General features: G+C 43.1%; 1 protein-coding gene across 1 annotated transcript in view; it reads right to left on the minus strand.

The window, feature by feature from the left end:
• The window catches only part of csmd1a (CUB and Sushi multiple domains 1a), a 371,307-nt gene that overhangs the window by 147,004 nt on the left and 204,826 nt on the right, over window positions 1–19,477 (minus strand). The window contains exons 6-7 of the mRNA XM_088414132.1: window positions 13,898–14,010; window positions 12,389–12,466 (exon numbers count right to left, since the gene is read on the minus strand). Of these exons, the coding sequence (XP_088270258.1) occupies window positions 12,389–12,466; window positions 13,898–14,010 (191 nt within the window). The remainder of the gene's footprint in view (window positions 1–12,388; window positions 12,467–13,897; window positions 14,011–19,477) is intronic.

Here is a 19,477-nt window from a genome sequence, read left to right on the forward strand (position 1 = left end):
TATTCAAATAAACTTGATTTGAATTTGATTCGATCTTTTGTGCATGCGCACTTGCGGGCAGACACAATAGACACACACTACCTAACTCCATCCTTTACGGGGAAGACAGCCTGAAGAATTTCTGTACAGTAATATGTTCCAATGCTACACTATCTTAATCACAGTATACTGATTAATATTGTGTTTGTGGAATATGGATTAAGCAGCAAAAATCATTTGTTTTCATCTATCTCAGGGGGTGGCCGGGTTTTGCCTGTCTAAAGATTACATTGGAGTTGCTCACCAATCACTGCTCACCTGTTTTCTGAGTTTGGTCTGGCTGAGCTGTAATTTGTCATTAGCTGAGCCAAGAGCATTTTCATTTGACAGCAATTTGCAAAATAGCAAACTCTCAATGTGGATTAAAAAAAAAGGGTATTTTGCTGATTAATTCATAGTCCCCCCCAAAAAAAACACATTAATCAAAACAGTTCAGACTAGTGAGACTGCATTGGATATACAGGGTGTCCATAAAGTATCTTTACCATTTAAAAAATGTATTAAAAATGCAATTGATTAGATATTTTATTTGAATTTGTTCTATTATATTCAGTGTTCATTAAAGTTTTTTTTTGTTTGTTTGTTTTTATCACACTGCAATTTTGTGTATCGAACAAAGATAAGGGACATTACTGACCTTAAGAATAGGATTACTGATGTCATTGCCACAATTTGATGAGGCTATGCTACAGCAAACATTGCAAGTAATCAATTACCGTCTTGTAGTGCTTCGTGCAACTAAGGGTGCCCATGTACAAGTGTATTAAAAGAGGTAAAATTTAAAAAAAACTAATACACGCTGAATACAACAGAACAAATCTGAATAAGACATCTAATCAATTGCATTGTTAATACTTTTTTTCAAATGGTAAAGAGACTTTATGGACACCCTGTACTGTGGTACCCATACTTATGAATATAATTTGTTTCAGAAGTCATTTTGTAATGTGAATATTTTGTAAGTATAGGAACTTTTTACATGTAAAAAATCTAGTGATCAAGACAGCATTTACAAGTCCAGAGAAGCAATGATATTTATTTTTGGACAATTTATAACATTTAAATTTACCTTATTTTAGTTTAAGGTCATGCAAAAAAAAAAAAAAAACCTAACCTGTTTTGACCGACTTGGACAATTTTAAATAAATGACTTCTAAAACTGCAATACATCACCAATTTGGTTATCATCCCATGCCTATCTGTCGCTAATGTATGTTCATTAGTTGTACTGTATGACCTGTTGGTGGAAAGTGTGGATGACGTGTGTAAAGATGAAAAGTGCAAAACCACAGTAAACATTTGTCACGGGAGAGTACGGCGGTTGAGGAGGCCGGTATGGTTGCAGAGGAGGAGGACCCAAAAGCAGGGGAGCGTCGGGACAGGGGGTTGATTAAATCCATTTATTTATAAACGAACGGGAACAAAAGCGAGAAAAACAGGACGGCAAAAAACTCGAACTAAGGGCGCAGGCAGGCTGGCAAAACAGAAAGCAAAACACTATGGACAGGCTGGCAGGAAAACACGGAGCTGAGTGACTCGGGGCAAGACGGGACTACGAAACAACAATACGATAGAGACAATATGACATGACGTGACAGAGACAATGATCCGACACGGGCTGTAACAGACACTAGGCTTAAATACATTCACAAACTAATCAAACTAACACATGGCAGCTGGGCAGGGACAACAGGCAAAGGGAGCAGATTGGAGGACACGAGGCGCAGGTAACAGACAGGTGGACTAAATCAAAACTAACGCAGGCAGACGCGACAGGGGCAGAAACCGGAACTATAAACGTAAACAGAAACAGAACCCCTCAAAATAAACCCACAACCCAACAAACCATGACAGAACCCCCCTCTCAAGGGACGGATCCCAGACGTCCCAAAACAAACCGACAAGCAAACAAAACCGAGGCAGGGTGGGCGGAAGGGGGACCGGAGGAGGGCACAGGAGAAAAACAAAAACAGTCCAAAGGCACCCCTGGTGCCAAACGGGATGCACCCGAGGGGGAAAGTCCAGAGGACGACCCGGTCGCCAGAGCGAGTCAGGCGGGCGACCCGGTCGCCAGACGAAAGGTGCCCTGCGGGGCGAGTCAGGTGGGCGGCCCGGACGCCAGACAAGAGGCGCCCGGCGAGGCGAATCAGGCGGACGGCCAGGACGCCAGAGCAGATGTGCCCGGCGGGCCGAGTCAGGTGGGCGGCCCGGACGCCAGACAAGAGGCGCCCGGCGAGGCGAATCAGGCGGGCGGCCAGGACGCCAGAGCAGATGTGCCCGGCGGGCCGAGTCAGGCGGGCGACCTGGGCGCCCGATGGCGAACAGCAAGCCACCCCAGGTAGGCTTGTATCCCGGTTGCCCCTGAAGATCGGCAGGCGGGGCGTCAGGCGAGAGCGGAGACGTCAGCAGGGCGGCGTCAGGCGAGAGCGGAGACGTCGGCTGGACGCCGTCAGGCGAGAGCGGAGACGTCGGCTGGACGCCGTCAGGCCAGAGCGGAGGCGTCGGCTGGACGCCGTCAGGCCGGTGCGGAGGCGTCGGCTGGACGCCGTCAGGCCGGTGCGGAGGCGTCGGCTGGACGCCGTCAGGCCGGTGCGGAGGCGTCGGCTGGACGCCGTCAGGCAGGTGCGGAGGCGTCGGCTGGACGCCGTCAGGCAGGTGCGGAGGCGTCGGCTGGACGCCGTCAGGCAGGTGCGGAGGCGTCGTCGGGGTGCCATCAGGGAACAGCCACTGGGTGCAGACCACAGACACGAGTGAGAGCACAAGACTGACCTGGGACAGGGGCGACCACAGGGAACCGTCTGGCATCTCTGTCGTCTGCGGCAATGGTGGCATGGCTGACAGCTCAGGCGACTGCGGCTGCCGCGCCGAGGCTGGCGGCTCAGGAGGCTGTGGCAGCGGCGCAGAGGCTGGCGGCTCAGGAGGCTGAGGCGCCGTGGCTGGTGGCTCAACAGGCTGAGGCTGCGGCGCCGTGGCTGGTGGCTCAGGAGGCTGAGGCAGCGGCGCAGAGGCTGGCGGCTCAGGAGGCTGAGGCGCCGTGGCTGGTGGCTCAACAGGCTGAGGCTGCGGCACCGTGGCTGGCAGCACTGGGAACGGCAGGCTGGACAGAGACAGCCACTGGGGGCCAATCAGAAACGGCGGGGATGCCAGGAGACTGACTTGGGATGACTGAGGCAGACGGGCGACTGGCTTTGGAGGCAGACGGGCGACTGGCTTGGGAGGCAGACGGGCGACTGGCTTGGGAGGCAGACGGGCGACTGGCTTGGGAGGCAGACGGGCGACTGGCTTGGGAGGCAGACGGGCAGGGTTCACAGAGCCTGGGGTCCGGCTCGCAGGGTGCACAGAGGCCGGGGTCCGGCTCGCAGGGTGCACAGAGGCCGGGGTCCGGCTCGCAGGGTGCACAGAGGCCGGGGTCCGGCTCGCAGGGTGCACAGAGGCCGGGGTCCGGCTCGCAGGGTGCACAGAGGCCGGGGTCCGGCTCGCAGGGTGCACAGAGGCCGGGGTCCGGCTCGCAGGGGTCACAGAGGCCGGGGTCCGGCTCGCAGGGGTCACAGAGGCCGGGGTCCGGCTCGCAGGGGTCACAGAGGCCGGGGTCCGGCTCGCAGGGGTCACAGAGGCCGGGGTCCGGCTCGCAGGGGTCACAGAGGCCGGGGTCCGGCTCGCAGGGGTCACAGAGGCCGGGGTCCGGCTCGCAGGGGTCACAGAGGCCGGGGACCGGCTCGCAGGGGTCACAGAGGACGGGCGCCGGCTCGCAGGGGTCACAGAGGCCGGGCGCCGGCTCGCAGGGGTCACAGAGGCCGGGCGCCGGCTCGCAGGGTTCACAGAGGCCGGGGACCGGCTCGCAGGGTTCGCAGAGGCCGGGGACCGGCTCGCAGGGGTCACAGAGGCCGGGGACCGGCTCGCAGGGTTCGCAGAGGCCGGGCGCCGGCTCGCTGGGACAGGGGCGGTCTGCCGCCTTGGCGCTGGGACAGGGGCGGTCTGCCGCCTTGGCGCAAGGACAGGGGCGGGTAGCCGCCTTGGCGCAGGGACAGGTAGCCGCCTTGGCGCAGGGACAGGTAGCCGCCTTGGCGCAGGGACAGGTACGGGTAGCCGCCTTGGCGCTGGGACAGGTACGGGTAGCCGCCTTGGCGCTGGGACAGGTACGGGTAGCCGCCTTGGCGCTGGGACAGGTACGGGTAGCCGCCTTGGCGCTGGGACAGGGGCGGGTGCCGCTTCAGCCCGCCGGCAGGAAGTTTGGGGAACAGAGACCGGTGGTACAGACGCGACAGGAGCTTGGGACAGGGTGCAAGAAGAGGGTGGTACAGGACAGGAGGAAGTAGGCAGGGCGCGGCAAGAGGGGGACACAGAGACAGGAGGGAACGGATCGGAAGGCTGAACAGATGGGTTCTGGTGGTCACTGGGGCGGTGGCCTTTTCGCGGGCCCCTCCACCGGCGGCCACGAAATGCCAACCGGGAGCCCACGAAAAGGTCACGGTCAAATAGGGGCTCTGAATCGGAGTCTTCGGACGAACTGTAAAATGACTGGCTGGACGGAAAATCAAAATCTGAATCAAAATCATAAGAGGTGCACGGGCTCGAATACGGAATATGATAAAAAGTGTCGAAGGAAGAGGGACGCGGGTAAACAAAATCCGGACCGGTACTGGAACGAAACGTGACGAAAGGAGGGCAATCCTCGATATCGGAAAAATCTGAGTCCAACGTACAGTAAGGTGCGCGAACAGGAGAGGAAGGGTGATCGGGTGTGCGGACAGAAGGTGAACTACGCAAATCAGAAAAATCGGAACTACAAAAAACGTGCGGGGACAGAATCGTGTCGTATGGGAGGTCGGAGGAACACGAGGGAAACGCGGAAGTAACAGACGCGGGGGGCGGATCAGAAGCGGGGACAGACGCGGACTCGGAGGGGAGAAACACGGAAGAAAAAACAAGAGGTCTCACACTGGGGGAACGGGGCTGACCGGCGGGCTGAGAACGGATGCGGGCGGGGCGGCGGCGTCGAGTCCGCCGACGCGGACTTCCCGCTGGGTCCTGTGCTGGTGGTCGGATCATTCTGTCACGGGAGAGTACGGCGGTTGAGGAGGCCGGTATGGTTGCAGAGGAGGAGGACCCAAAAGCAGGGGAGCGTCGGGACAGGGGGTTGATTAAATCCATTTATTTATAAACGAACGGGAACAAAAGCGAGAAAAACAGGACGGCAAAAAACTCGAACTAAGGGCGCAGGCAGGCTGGCAAAACAGAAAGCAAAACACTATGGACAGGCTGGCAGGAAAACACGGAGCTGAGTGACTCGGGGCAAGACGGGACTACGAAACAACAATACGATAGAGACAATATGACATGACGTGACAGAGACAATGATCCGACACGGGCTGTAACAGACACTAGGCTTAAATACATTCACAAACTAATCAAACTAACACATGGCAGCTGGGCAGGGACAACAGGCAAAGGGAGCAGATTGGAGGACACGAGGCGCAGGTAACAGACAGGTGGACTAAATCAAAACTAACGCAGGCAGACGCGACAGGGGCAGAAACCGGAACTATAAACGTAAACAGAAACAGAACCCCTCAAAATAAACCCACAACCCAACAAACCATGACAACATTACTGTATAGAGCTTGTGTCTCTCATTTGTGGACAAGCTAGCATATTTAAAAATAAATAAATAAAATGTTGACCTTCCCATTCAGTAACTTGGCAAGGCTTCATGCAATTTCAAACATGACCACTGTATAAACAGAAGAACAAGAACAGCAAAAAGCAGCAGCGATAATAGCAACAAAAAGAACAATGACGGAAAGGCGGGGATGTTTTGTCTCTAAGTTTCAAAGTTTACATCTTCAACTGCCTTTTCTCGCTGATACCGAAGCTGAAATATACACAGAGATGCACAAGTTTCAGAAATGCTGGCATCAAAGATGAATGGATGATTTTCCGCATTTGTGTGCGGAGGGTTGTGAGTGAATCCACAATTTGTATGCATGTTTGTGTGGGATATGATGCAAACAGAACAAGCTGTCTTGCAGCTCCACCGTGGTTTTGATGTTCTTTCCAAAAACACATCACACAAGCAAGTGCACACATCCTGAAAACACACACTCTCAGCCACATTCCTCTCATCTCTTTCACCCTCATTCATGTTCAAATGACATTCATTGGCACCCCTTACAAAGGTTTATTTGCCAAATGCAGCTCATTCAAACAACATGAGATTGTAATAGAGAAAATGCTGGGCTGGTGTCAAAAATTCTCAAAGTGACTTAATCCTATATTTGCACTTAAAAGGCCATTCGCTATGGAAATACAAGATTATGATGCATAATGTTGTTTCCATATCTTCAAAGTGTCTTCACCATACCTTTCATCTTTACAACTCAACTCTTTAGAAAATTATAGAGTGATTAAATTTTCTGTCTGCTGTCTATTAATTAGTGTGGCATACCCCCCCTAAAAAACAGCTTTAGTTAATTTTCATTCAATTCTTTCACAATTCTAACATGTCTATTGATCAGCAATAATCAATGTGAGATTCCTTTTTTATGCACCACGAAAAAACAACTATCATTTGAATGTTGAAATTGAATGTATTTATTTTGATGCAATTTAATGGGCCACTTGATGAGGATTTTATTAAGCATAGGGTAATGTAGGGTTTTCACTTTTTATTTAAATGGGTCAAATGATTTTATTAAGCAAAGCGTCGCCTTATTTATTGAGCCAATGCCTGCTGCCATCAGCATTAGCTTGCAGAGGGCAGGAAGAAAAAGTGAAATGTTTTTCTTCTGGTGGGGTGCCATGAGATTTTGTAAAATGGGTGCCTTGGTTGAAAAGTTGGGAAACACTGATTAGAAGAAGAAGAAGAAAGAGCAGCATACTGGTTTCACTTTCTCACATAGTCTGAACTCATCCCACATACACAACTCGATTTTATTAACATGCACCTATGGCAAACTTTTCCAGTGATGACACTGCGCTAATGGTGTTGAGCCCCTGAGCAGTTTGGAGGGCTTTAGGCCACTTTACTCAAGCTTACGCTGAGATTACTTAGTAACCAAGCATCTTTCCAGGAACTCACCCAATTTACTGTATTTTAGTCAGCACCCGCTGACTCTGGTACTCAAATCAAGGCCTAAAAAAGTCGTTGGGGACCACATCACTATTATAAAGGACACTATTTGACTAATGGCTATTATGCTATGTGGTGGTTCATAATGATGGCATTATGGAGAAAGTCACTGAGTAGTATCAAAAACCTATTCTAATGATGTGTTCCACAAATCTCCAAAAATGAATGCACACAATTTTACAGTATGTCATCCCCCACACATTTTTGGGAAGCTTGTAGAACGCCGGTCATACAAAGTTTGAGATAGACCTCAATTAAACTCAATTTAACTCAGCATTATTTGCCGAGGCAAAAATATTTGACCTTCTCACGATTTGATTCAGATTTTTGGGTCTACTTTAATTCAGAATCGATGTTTTACTCCAAATGATTTTCAAATCCAAAATATTTGATTAATTATATCTGCAAATATTTAAATGAGCCAAGAATCATCATGATCTACAGATTTATGTTTTTTTTTTCATTGATTCTGGGACATTTTATGTTGATTCTGAATCTTACTGAATGAGAATCTTGACTACTACAGTATGTGAATGGATTTTTGTCACCCCCGCTGGTTAGTTCTAGAATAATACTACAATCAATAATAATTTATTTATTTATTTATTCTTTTTTTTGTATAAATTATTCAAAGGAAAATCTCCTTTTGCATCGTTTACTTTCCAACAACCAGTATGAGGGTGCCGAGATCACAAATGTCAATATCCAGAATTGTCAAGTTGTAATCTTGCAATCACAGTGTGCATGGCATCAACCATGTTTGTTAATACTGTAGCAGCATTCAATGTAAACAAACAAACAACAACAACAAAACAGTTTGCTAACAGTACTCCTGCGGCATGCTGTTGACTCTTCATTGTCACTATGCAATAACTTCTCCACCTTGTGGTAATAACTGTAGTAATGTACAGTATCTTTGGGTTTTTTGTAGATGTACATTCCTGAAGTTGGTTTAATAGTTTTGAACCATCATACAGTTGAATATTAAGTCAGTCCACTGATGCCACGGTTATATCTCGACGACAACAATTTATGCTGATGCTCATAATCTTCTCATTTGTTGTCTGGCTTCAATTCAACGCAGGTACTCATTTAGGGATTGTCTGATTAAACAGTACAATGTTCAATTCAGCTGTGCATCAAGGTTTAATACCTCTCCTCTGTTACTGAACCTCTTGTTCATTAATTGCATGCTCTGTAATCAAGGGAAATTGTATCTTCATTTTCTACACAATTTGGGAAAATGTCTTTCAGTTGTTGTTTTTTTTTTTCCCTTTGATACAAAGGCCCATTTGCGAGATCAGAGGTCACAGAGTTGTGTTCTCGATCAGTGATTTTTAACCACGGGGCCACTAGCTAGTGGGCTGCAAAAATAATGTGTAAATGTTCCACCTGTGGGCCATGAGGGCAGCCAGACCACGTTAATGGGGGAAAAAAAAATATTGGCTGAATAACCAATGTGAAAGTAACATGTCAGAAGAACTAACACTGATGATTGGCCAACTGGCGCACAAGACTTTACTCCCAGGTGATGTAAATAAAAGGCAGCTTTGTGCATTAATTTTCTGATTTAAAAAAAAAACAACTGAAAAATAATGTGAATGTGAAGGACACACTGATTATGAACAGTTTTATGAAGATTTGTCATACTTTTAACTACGAACACTTAGCAGCCCCAGTCTCTCCCAGGCTACAGCAACATAGCTTAGCAATCAATCAAACGAGACTGGTTTCATATGTGGCGTGGGTGACTAACTGACCTACTGCCTCTTGATAAGTGTGTCTTGATATGGGCTACATGTGATATGCGGCCACAATATTCTGAGGTGCCGCCACCAACGGTGGTCGTTGTAAGACCTCTACTCCGCCCAACCTCGGACATTAGATGAGACAACTGTCCAACTTTAAGCATCTCAGTCAGGACATAGAAAGAGACTTACAATTTTAGTTAATTATTTTACTATTTTTTATACTGATGCTGCGTTTGAGAGCGTTTCGGACCACTTGAATTTTTGGATTTAAGCAAAAGAACCACTGTTAGGAGGTAGTAACCCAATGTTGAAGCTACAAACAAGAAACATATGCCAAAAACTTTGAACTTAGCACACGTATCATATATCTTGAATCGTGATGCAATACAGTAGGGATTACTGCAATACTGTGAGCTAAACTAAATTGTGAGCTTTATCGTTACAGCAGGCTTGACTGATGAAAATGTAATTTTTGAAGAAAAAAAAATTAAAAAACCTTGGCCCGTGGCAAAACGAGGTTGCTAGCAAAGGAAGTCAATAACAGGTCATCACAAATAATAATTTTTGAATAGGCCACAGGACAGTATGTACAAGAAAACTTAGACCTCAAGGTCAAAAAGGTTACAAACCCTGTTCTAGATTAACCCCACTATCAAAAGCATTGCTTTATGAACAAAAGAGGTCCTTATCCGAACTAATGGAGCAAAGTTGTAAGCATACAATAGTCCTAAATGTCTGGGAAAGGGAAGAATAGTTCACCATATTTAATAAACATTGCGACACATGACTCATAAATAGATCTTTAAAGTGTAATTTCATTTCCCCCCTCCGGTGAGCAGCATACTGTGTGTAATGCCAGCAGTAATGACCCCTGGAAGTATGTAATACTAACACAACATTCTCAAACTATGTTCCAATGGTGGCAAGAGGTTCTTCTAGTCAGTTTCTTATAATATTGCGGTATTTATATGCACATAATTCTAATGGTTGATAAAACTTATCATCTCCATGTCATGCATTGATTTAATGATTCTAAATGGAATAAATAAATACATAGTGCATATTCTTTGCCATACAGCTCCACTATATCCAGAGTCGTGCAGCTTTTACATACCGGCCGGGGGCCGAGAAAACAAATTAGCCTGTTTTGTAATGCTTTAATGGAGATTGTTTCCAAGTGACCTCCATGCAATATGTTTTGGTATCATCTAAGACCCCTTGACCCAGTGTGTGACGCATTGGCTCTCCAGTTTTTAGTCTCCATTACAACAGTGCTGCTATTTGTTTTAATGAGCAGTGGTCCCAGAGTGAGAAATTAAATTCCTCGAAGCTGGAAGCATCCCTGGACACCACGTTTAACCATTATTATCTTCATTCTGTGGCGCCATATTATTACAGATAGCAAGCATGTTTTCTTCTGTGCATTGGTAATTTATTGCAACGGTTACTTTGGGGGGTGTTTTAAAACACATGCAGGGCACAGTGGAGATGGCTGTAATTTTACTTAAATATCACGCGGAAATCCTCACAGAGCAATGTTCCGTGAGCTACGAGCCGAGTGGTGCAACGTGTTTCACAAGTCATAAGGTTAACTGACTTTTTGCAGCTGTGCTGAGCTCAGTTAGTTTTAAACATTAGTCTAATGTATATTTAAGAGACATCCAGCGCCACTTTTCACCAAGTCTGTTATGTATCCTGCCATAATAAATTTAGTCGAAAGCCGGGGGGAAACATGCAAAGAGAGTCATGACACAAGGGTGCGTGTGTGTAATCTGAACTCTTCACTAGGCATCACAACATTGATAAACATCTAAATCACAAATCCACATCTACTCACACGTGCACTTGCAAATGATTATTGCAGCAGCACATATGCTTGAGTGAGCATGTAAATTGGCCGGTTTATTGACGAGAGTTTTATAATGAAGGTGAACGCTAAAGAACACTTTCCATATGAGCTCGGCCTTCCATAAATTAAAAAAAAAGGATGCATCACATCGCCTGAATACTATTTCAATATGTCCCTTAAAAGTGAGCCAATTCCATAGAGTCATGGTTTATTATTAAAATAACCTAATTAAGTCAAAATCCCTGCCTTTCAATCAGTACCATGTTATAGTGTATACAAGGTCTTACTTTTTATGCATACAGTGGTGTGTTAAAATATGAACAAGTAACATGTTTTTTTTTTTTTTTATGCTTTGACTTCCGGGGGAAAAAAACAGCCAACCACATAGGTAATGCTAATGCTAAACCTTGTGCTGAAAAAGAATGCAAAATGCCATAAATAAAAGGTGGAGCAACCTATGTAAAAAGACAATACAATATTCACTACATATCTTCTTCACCTTTCATGAAAATAGCTATTACTGCATCTTACAAAGTCAACTGTGAAACACTGTGTTACAATGTCTGTATTACACTGCTACCAGGTGGCCAAGCCATGCACACCAGAAGGAGCCGTTACAATGAGGGTTGAATTCATAGACCAAAATTGCAGAGAAAACTTTTTTTTAGGGGGAGGTAGCAACACATCAGTCTTAACTGCCGGCCCATATAAAACAGACTGTTGGTTTGTCAATGGCAGAGAATGAGGTACAGTAGAAGTAAAACACTGCAACCTACAAGCATAATAATGAAGATTGTTGAACTGGTACCTCTCTAATAATGTTGATCAAAACACTGTTCCATATAAAAACTATCATAGATATTATGAAACATTACATTTGCAAAAACAGATTGATACAGACTTTGCAGTCGCATAAACCAAAGGTGCATTTCCATCCGAGCACTATAAAAAAAACAAGGTTTTAAAGTGTGCTGACGGAATGTGGAGCTCCTATTTTTCTTATCTAGATTTCTTTCCTCTGACTTAGCTGTTTTGCTAGTCTGTCACTGCTCCTATTGGGTCGTTATCACAAACAGCATCCAGCTCGTTTGCACAGGGAAAAAAAAAGGCCTTAAAAACCCCACTTTGCGCCACCTGCAAAGCACCAAATGGCAAAACAGACTTATTTATGGACAAGCTGGTGAACATTGTAGAGTAGACTGAGGTCTGATATTTCCCCCAGGAGGTAATAGAGACCATAAATGCAACTTAGGGAGAGGTGATATTGGACTTCCCTTCACTGGCTTAAAGGGAAACAGCTCCATTATGTTGCAACTGCTGGGTGTGTAAATAAGCCACTGTTTGGGATCAAATGCTATGCCAAAACAACAGTATTAATAGATTCCATTCTTGTTGTGGGAAGGAAGCGGGGGGCACATTTCCAAAGAGTAGACGCTCTAATCGATCTCATATAGCTTTTCTGCTTTGTGGAATATACAGTATGCATTGCAAATACTTTAAATGTGCCTAATCAGACTATAAGATAAATGCACATTTGTCATGTAATTGACACTATAAGCAATGAAGTAGTCACTAGTCACTAAGATGCATGTGTGCATGTGTGTGCGTGCAGTTACTTACAGACGGCATTTTTGTGACTGGAGTCTTTATTGGGCATCATCTTCACTCCTCTAGACTTCAACTCTATTGCTTTCTTCACTGGAGAAAAGAAAGTGGATGGGTTTTATTTTATTAGAGGGAAACAGATAAAAAAAATAAACATTGTTCAAACTTTTTTCACCGATAACCTCCTGATCTTATCAAAAGTGTGCTAATCCAAACAAGGATCCCTGACTCCAACAGGCGTACCAGCACAATCTAATGAGAACTGATACAAGAGTTGTATCAAAAATTCTGCCTTTACCCCCACAATAATGCTCATTATACTACAACAGTCAAAGATACAATTTCTAATGTTTCTAATGTTTTGCTCACTATGTTGTTAAATAAAACAGTAAAAGAAATACATAAACATTTGCAAAAGCATACCCCCCCAATAAATGATACCTCTGTGAAAATATCTATACAAAGCGAACCTTATTATCTCAGCAAAAAAGCACTGAAAAGAAGATGAGCACAAAAAGCACAAGCTGAAACCACCAAGAGGTAAAGAGAAAGGGAGATTTGCATAGAACTTCATGATATTTATATTTTTTCTATTTTGTTTAACTGCTTTACAGAGTATTACACAAATATGTAAGGTGCAACCAGGCTTTCACTGAGAACAGTAAACATGGAAAGCAATTCCATCCTTCTTAGTTTATATGGACACATATTGTATGATAAAAGATAGAGAAGTTGAAAAAAATATGACAAAGACCTACAGTAGGGAAAGTTGCAAAAAAAAAAAAAACCTTGAAATTAGACATGCTATTTAATCTGATTCATTCAGACGTAGTTTAATATGCAAATTATGTCCACACAAGCACTCAATAAGAGCAAATGGAAGCAAGCAGTAATGTCATTCCAGACTCCTGTCACTGGAAAAATAATATGAACTAAATGCAAGAACGGTTACTGAAGCATATGCTTCCATGTATTTTACGTTCTCATGCATGACTAAAAGGATGAGCCCCCTTTTGCATTTAGCCTTCACGTGAGATCTCTCAATATTTTGTTATCCATGCAAACATACAAATGCAATTTCCACTGTGCTTGTAGAGATCCATTACAGCCTGCATTGTAAAGGTCGCCTGACTGTCTTGTGAAGTGAACAAATTATTCTTTGGAAAAATATTTAAGAGAATGAATAAATAAATAAACAAATTCACTTATCCTTACTAGGGTCGGTGGCTAATTGGTGCCTATCTGGACCGGTCGCCAGCCAATCATAGGAAAATAAATAAATCAATAATAGGTACACATTGAAGAATATGGGGAAGATTTTACTCTTTTTTCCTATGGCAGGTGGTTGCATACAGAAAAAATGCCTAGAGTCAGTAAAATAATCTATTTGGATTCAAATGCTTTTGTTTTATGCTACCACTTGCACACAATAAAACTGAGTTAATTCAATGCAAAACTTGTTTTAGCCTACAAGCAGGAGGGGGACAGAGACGTATGAAATAGTAGTGTCACTGTTGAACATACCTTGGTACTGAGCACTAAATCCTTTCCTTCGGTGGTTGCTGTCTGAGGTGAAATGTATCCGCAGCCAGTTCTTGTTTGATATAACTGGTGAAGGCAGGGTTGTGCCAGTTAGCCTAAAAGTGAATACATATGAGTTGTTTAGTCCTGGAGAATTAATTCAATAAGGTTTCTCTTACCGTATCAAGTTAGAAGATGCAATATTTGCAATTCATTCCTGTATTCAAAATGAGGCATCTTTTACAGATATGAGTGATGAACTACAATCTCAAATGACAGTTGTAAAGTGAGTAGCTAAACTATTAGCTACAACTTGCAGTAAAATCAAATGTATGGTTCCTATTTAGAAACAGAAACATATCTCATCATGTTTTTACTCTCCTGCAAACTAAACCTAAAAATTAAACACATTTGAATTGATATATTTCTGCTAGTGTCAAATTTGACGATTTGCTGGACTACCATAGTTCCAGATTCATAAAATGAAGTGAAAATATAAGTCATGAAATACAAAGTTGTAAAAAGTAATCAAAGTTCTCATCCTTCAAAACAGTTTCCCAGACTGTGTTGGTTGCCGATGGTAAGTCTTACATCAGCTTCAGCTGCTCTCACATTTCCTTACCAAAGACAACACAGGCAGGGAAGAAAAAAAAAATGAGGCACAGAAAAAGGTGCAGTGACTCAAAAAATAGGAAGTGATGTATAGTCTGCAGACTTGCTGAAATTCAATGGTCTGCTAGCCTCCCCAGAGCAAAATGAGTCATTTTAACGCCCTTTAATAATGTCACAGGTGGATAGAAATGGAGATGAAGAAGAGAAACATGCACAAATAAGGGACAGGTCAGAAATAAGAGGTTGTTTGAAAATATTAAAAGAATTTTATAAAGGGCTTATGATAAGAAATGCATACTTGGGAAGGTTATCATGCTCAAAACAAAAGGGATGAAAAAGACAGCTAAAAAAAATCTGGCTTATAAAGTATGACAACTAAAACGTCACACTGCCGCTTTGCAAGGCTGCAGGCAGCAATTAGAGGTGAGCATATTGAATGTTCATGCTGGTCCCTCAGTTGTCCTTTGTTGGTGCCCCCACCACTTCTGACATTCTGTCATCGTGGGTCTGTCATTTTTTTCACACAAGAAATTGTAACCGGCGGTCTTTTGCTCTGTCACTCCGTGAGCTCATCGTCAGTCCGTCACCCACCCCCTTCATCAACCTCCCACCCCGTCTACATCATCACACTAAAAAACAAAATTCGATAGTAAAAATCCTAAGAGAACTTCTGAAAAAAAGGTTATTAAACCGCTAACATCTTTAGCTCGGTCTCAAACAAAAAGCAAAAGCTATACTTTAATGTCTTTCTTGAAATTACCCAAATTAAGAAGATGTGCTTCAAATAAAATTCACTAGTGTTCCCTCGCTACTTCGCGCTTCTTCTTTCGTGCCTTCAGTGTTTTTTTTTTTAATTAAAGAAAAAAAAGCCATGTTGCGGAAAGATGCACTGTGAAGGGTCCCTGTATTTACCTAACTGTAACCGTTAACTGTAAATGCATATGCCATGGGCACTCATCGGACATCGACCTACTACAATACAAATGTTAACTTAAATTTTAAATTATTAAACTTTATACAGTAACAATCAGACTGAGGTTAAAAACCACACCATCCAACATTTAAAAAAAAAAAAGAATTTGCCAAAACTATTTTTTTTAGAAAAAAAAAGAACATTTTTTTCATCAATTTTTTGCAAAATGTCTTTCACTTTGCTTCATCCATCTTTCATTTATATTACTTTTATCAGGTCTTCAAGTGTTAAGCTTGGTTTAAGCTTGACACATCTGCAAATTCCGTGCGTCAAAGACGTTATTAACCATGCCCTTTTGCGCAAAGTCCATGTGGATACACTCGCAACGTGCATCTTCCAGAATTTCTTTACGGGCAGACAACATGGCGGACAAACTATTGCTTATGGAAGTTCACTGGTACAAACACCTTAATGATTCGTCCGACAAGGAATACCGTGAACTAAATAATGTAAACAACTCCTCGGACCACGTCGGGGAGACATGAGAAGTCTGTTAAAAAACACTTGCAAGAATTCTGATCGTTTGAATCTACTAGGATTCTCTACCTCTCTTATGTAGTATTCTTGTTTGTATGCTGTAGACTCCATTTGGGAGAAAATCGTCTGATATGGATTTATTTTTTTTATTTTTTTCACACAAGGATTTTTTTTTTTTAAGCAGTTTCCGTTGTAGTGTTTTACTGAATATATATACTGTATATATATATATATATATATATATATATATATATATATATATATATATATATATATATATATATATATATATATATATATATATATACACACACAAGTATATATACTGTATATAAATATGCGTGTGTGTATCCCCAAGGAAAATACCGTTTGTGCTTATGACATTGTCAGATTGTTTGATGTGGAAATCATTAGCTGTGTTATGCATGCTGAGATGAAATGTGCATAGCTCAGTGTAAGATTTTTTTAAGCCAGAATTTTTTTCCAAATAAAACGATGAATTCTGAAAATAACCAGCTGGCACTCTGCAGGGGTTCCTCTGTAAGCTTATTTGTGTCAACAGTGTTATGCCGTGAGCCTGACTGCTCATCATGAATGTAAAAATGACAAGTGATAGAGGTCAGATGATAAAGTTAGAAATAGGACACGCAAAACCATTTTCCAATATACACATGAAATACTTAGAAAATTATGCTGTTTCCATTAAGTTTACTCAAGGGCAAATTAGCTGAAACTAACAGTACATTTTGCGCCTTTTTAAATCTTTCTCATTAAATTCTTGCTTAGTTTCAGATCACCAACTGCCCTTGTTTGCTTTGACTCAGTATAAACACAATTCTTGAAAGGCTTCTTTTTTTTTTTCAACCACCATCTAAAATTACCCGGCAAAGCTGAGAAGCAACACTTCTGAGAGACTGTGGCTTTTCTCATGTGAGAGCTTCTCAGTTCATTTGCTGGAAACACTCATTGAAAAGGAAACAACGGCGATGAAGCTGACACCACTGTTACTCTACAGAATATACAAGAAGTACCATGTTCAATATAATGTGACATCTGACCAAGTGGGGTTGTTATATTTGGAGAACGTTCTTGTAGAGGATTGGCACTATGTACAAAAGAAATTTGCACAAGGCACCCTCTAAATCCAAATTCCCCAGAGGTGGAGTAGGGGTAAGATGCCATCTCATGATCACAAGCTCATCCCCCGCAGACCATGTCAAAGTGTCCTTGGCAAAGACACTCAGCTATTGGCACTTTGCATGACAGCCTCCACCATCATGATTATATCAGACACTTGTTTGTCTGTGTGAGTTTTTAAATGAAAGTGTGTGCTACATTGTAGAACAAATAGTGTAGGTGTGAGGCATCTGAAGCTGTTCAAACAAAAGAAGAGATTGCATATGGAATGCATGATAATCATTTGACCTTTTTTTTTTCTTTTTTAATGTAGCGATGCATAGCCCATATATTAACAATGTCACAAATCAAAGCCCTCATCACGGCCTTTACCAAGCTAAGATATCAGCAATGTTGATGCTTTACAAATCCATCTTTAAATTTATGTAATGTTGGCATCTTTGGGGGACTAGTTAGAAATTCCATTAAAACAAATTAAAATCATGTTCCATCATAACCTTTACTAATTTCATTGTTTAATGATGTTCAAAAAGTGAAAAGAGTTCAGCACATTTGCAGAAAAGTTAACAAACAACATTAAATGCATTGAAGAGCAAAGCTGTGTAAGAAGACAGAAACTGAAGAAGAAACGGGGGTGAGACATTCTGCATCTGCTCCATTATTCATTTGAACTGGCCAGCCGCCTGACACTGGAAGGAGGGAGCGACAAGAGGTCAGGGAGGAGGAGGAAGAGGATTGAGACGAAGATGTAAATGAGAGGTGACCCGAGATGGATCTTGGAGGAAGAAAAGGAGAGAAGGAGAGCAAGCTAATGGCGTGCCGATCGGTCTGAAGCCAGAAGTGATAAAGCTGGTTGTAGGAAAACTGGAATAAATGTCAGGAGCCAAATAATTTAAAAGGAGGCGCAGAGGTAGATGACGAGGAGAACAGGAGGCGAGAAGATGTGCTTGAGGGTAGAGAAGCGAGAGAGAGAGAATGAGAGATTGAGTAAGAGATGAAAAGAAAATGCAAGGGAGAGAGAAACTGAGAGAAAGAGAGAATGAGAATGAGAGAAAACAAAAGTGATGAGATGATAGAGACAAATGAAAGATAATTATGAGAATGATAGAGAGAGGGAAAAAGTGAGATTGAGAAAGAAAATGAGAATGAGAGAGAGCAAAAGAGAATAACAGAGAGTGGGAGAGAGAGAGAGAGAGAGAGACTGGATGAGAGAGAAAATGAGAGAAAAGTGAGAGGAGAGGAAGAGAGACCATGAGAGTTAGTGTGAAAGAAAATGGGGGAGAATAGGGGAAAATGAGAGTGGGGGGGCATGGAGCATATGTGAGAGAGAGCGAGCGATAAATTGAGAGGGCAGCATGGTGGAAGACTGGTTATCACGTATGCCTCACAGTTGTGAGGTAACCTGTTTCCTTCCGGCTTTGGCCTTCCTGTGTGGAATTTGTATGTTCTCCCAGTGCCTGTGTGTGTTACCTCCAGGTACTGGGGTTTCCTCCCACATTCCCAAAAAAACATGCTTGGTCAATATATTGAAGACTCCAAATCTTTATGTGATCTATGTGTGGTTGGTTGTCTCTGTGTGCCCTGTGATTGGCTGGCAACCAGTTCCCTGGTGCACCCCACCTGTTGGAGACAGTCGGGGTGAGGCACAGGCAAGCCTGCGACCCTTGTGAGGACAAGCGGTTAAGGAAATGGATGGATGGATGGAAAATGAGAGCGAGAGAGGGGTTGGGAGGAGTAACCCCAGGAGGGGGGTCACAGTGGCAGAGAAAAGTAAATGTGTCTGACATAATAAATAAGAGAGCAAGCTAAAAAAAATGTAGATGTTGGCGAGGTTAAGTCAGGACGGATAACAAAAGGAGAAAGAAGAGAAAAGGCAGGTGGAAACTAAGTATTTCCATAGCTACCACTCTAGGCAATTGGCTTCAATAGTGATAAACTATTTTGTCTGTGTCCTCGAGCCTCTGCAAGTGGACGGGTAGTACCGTGAAGACAGTCTTAGATACAAGTGGAAAAAAAATTGGCGAAAACATAATCAACAATAGCCATCTGACGAGTAAAGCGAGAGAGAAAGCGTAAAAAAAAAACATGACATCATAAGGAATTGAAGGGACCATAACATCCTTCCATGTTGAGTGGAATAGCCCATGCAACAAACCTAGTCAACAAAAATGCTGTCCAAAGAAAGGCAACACACTAAATGGAGACCCTGCTCAACAACATGGTATCCATAAACCATGTGATGTTGATTTAACCAATGAAAAACCAGAGCAATTAGTTCAATGAGTGGTCAGACTTTGATTTTGACAAGTTTGAAATCGTTTGGCAGGCCTCTAAGTTTTGGATTGAATTGAAGTCTAAATGTGCACATTAAGCTTCCTAACGTC

The sequence above is a fragment of the Hippichthys cyanospilos genome, chromosome 4, assembly GCF_059441005.1.
Source record: "Hippichthys cyanospilos isolate Australia breed blue-spotted pipefish chromosome 4, RoL_Hcya_1.0, whole genome shotgun sequence".
NCBI lineage: Eukaryota > Metazoa > Chordata > Actinopteri > Syngnathiformes > Syngnathidae > Hippichthys > Hippichthys cyanospilos.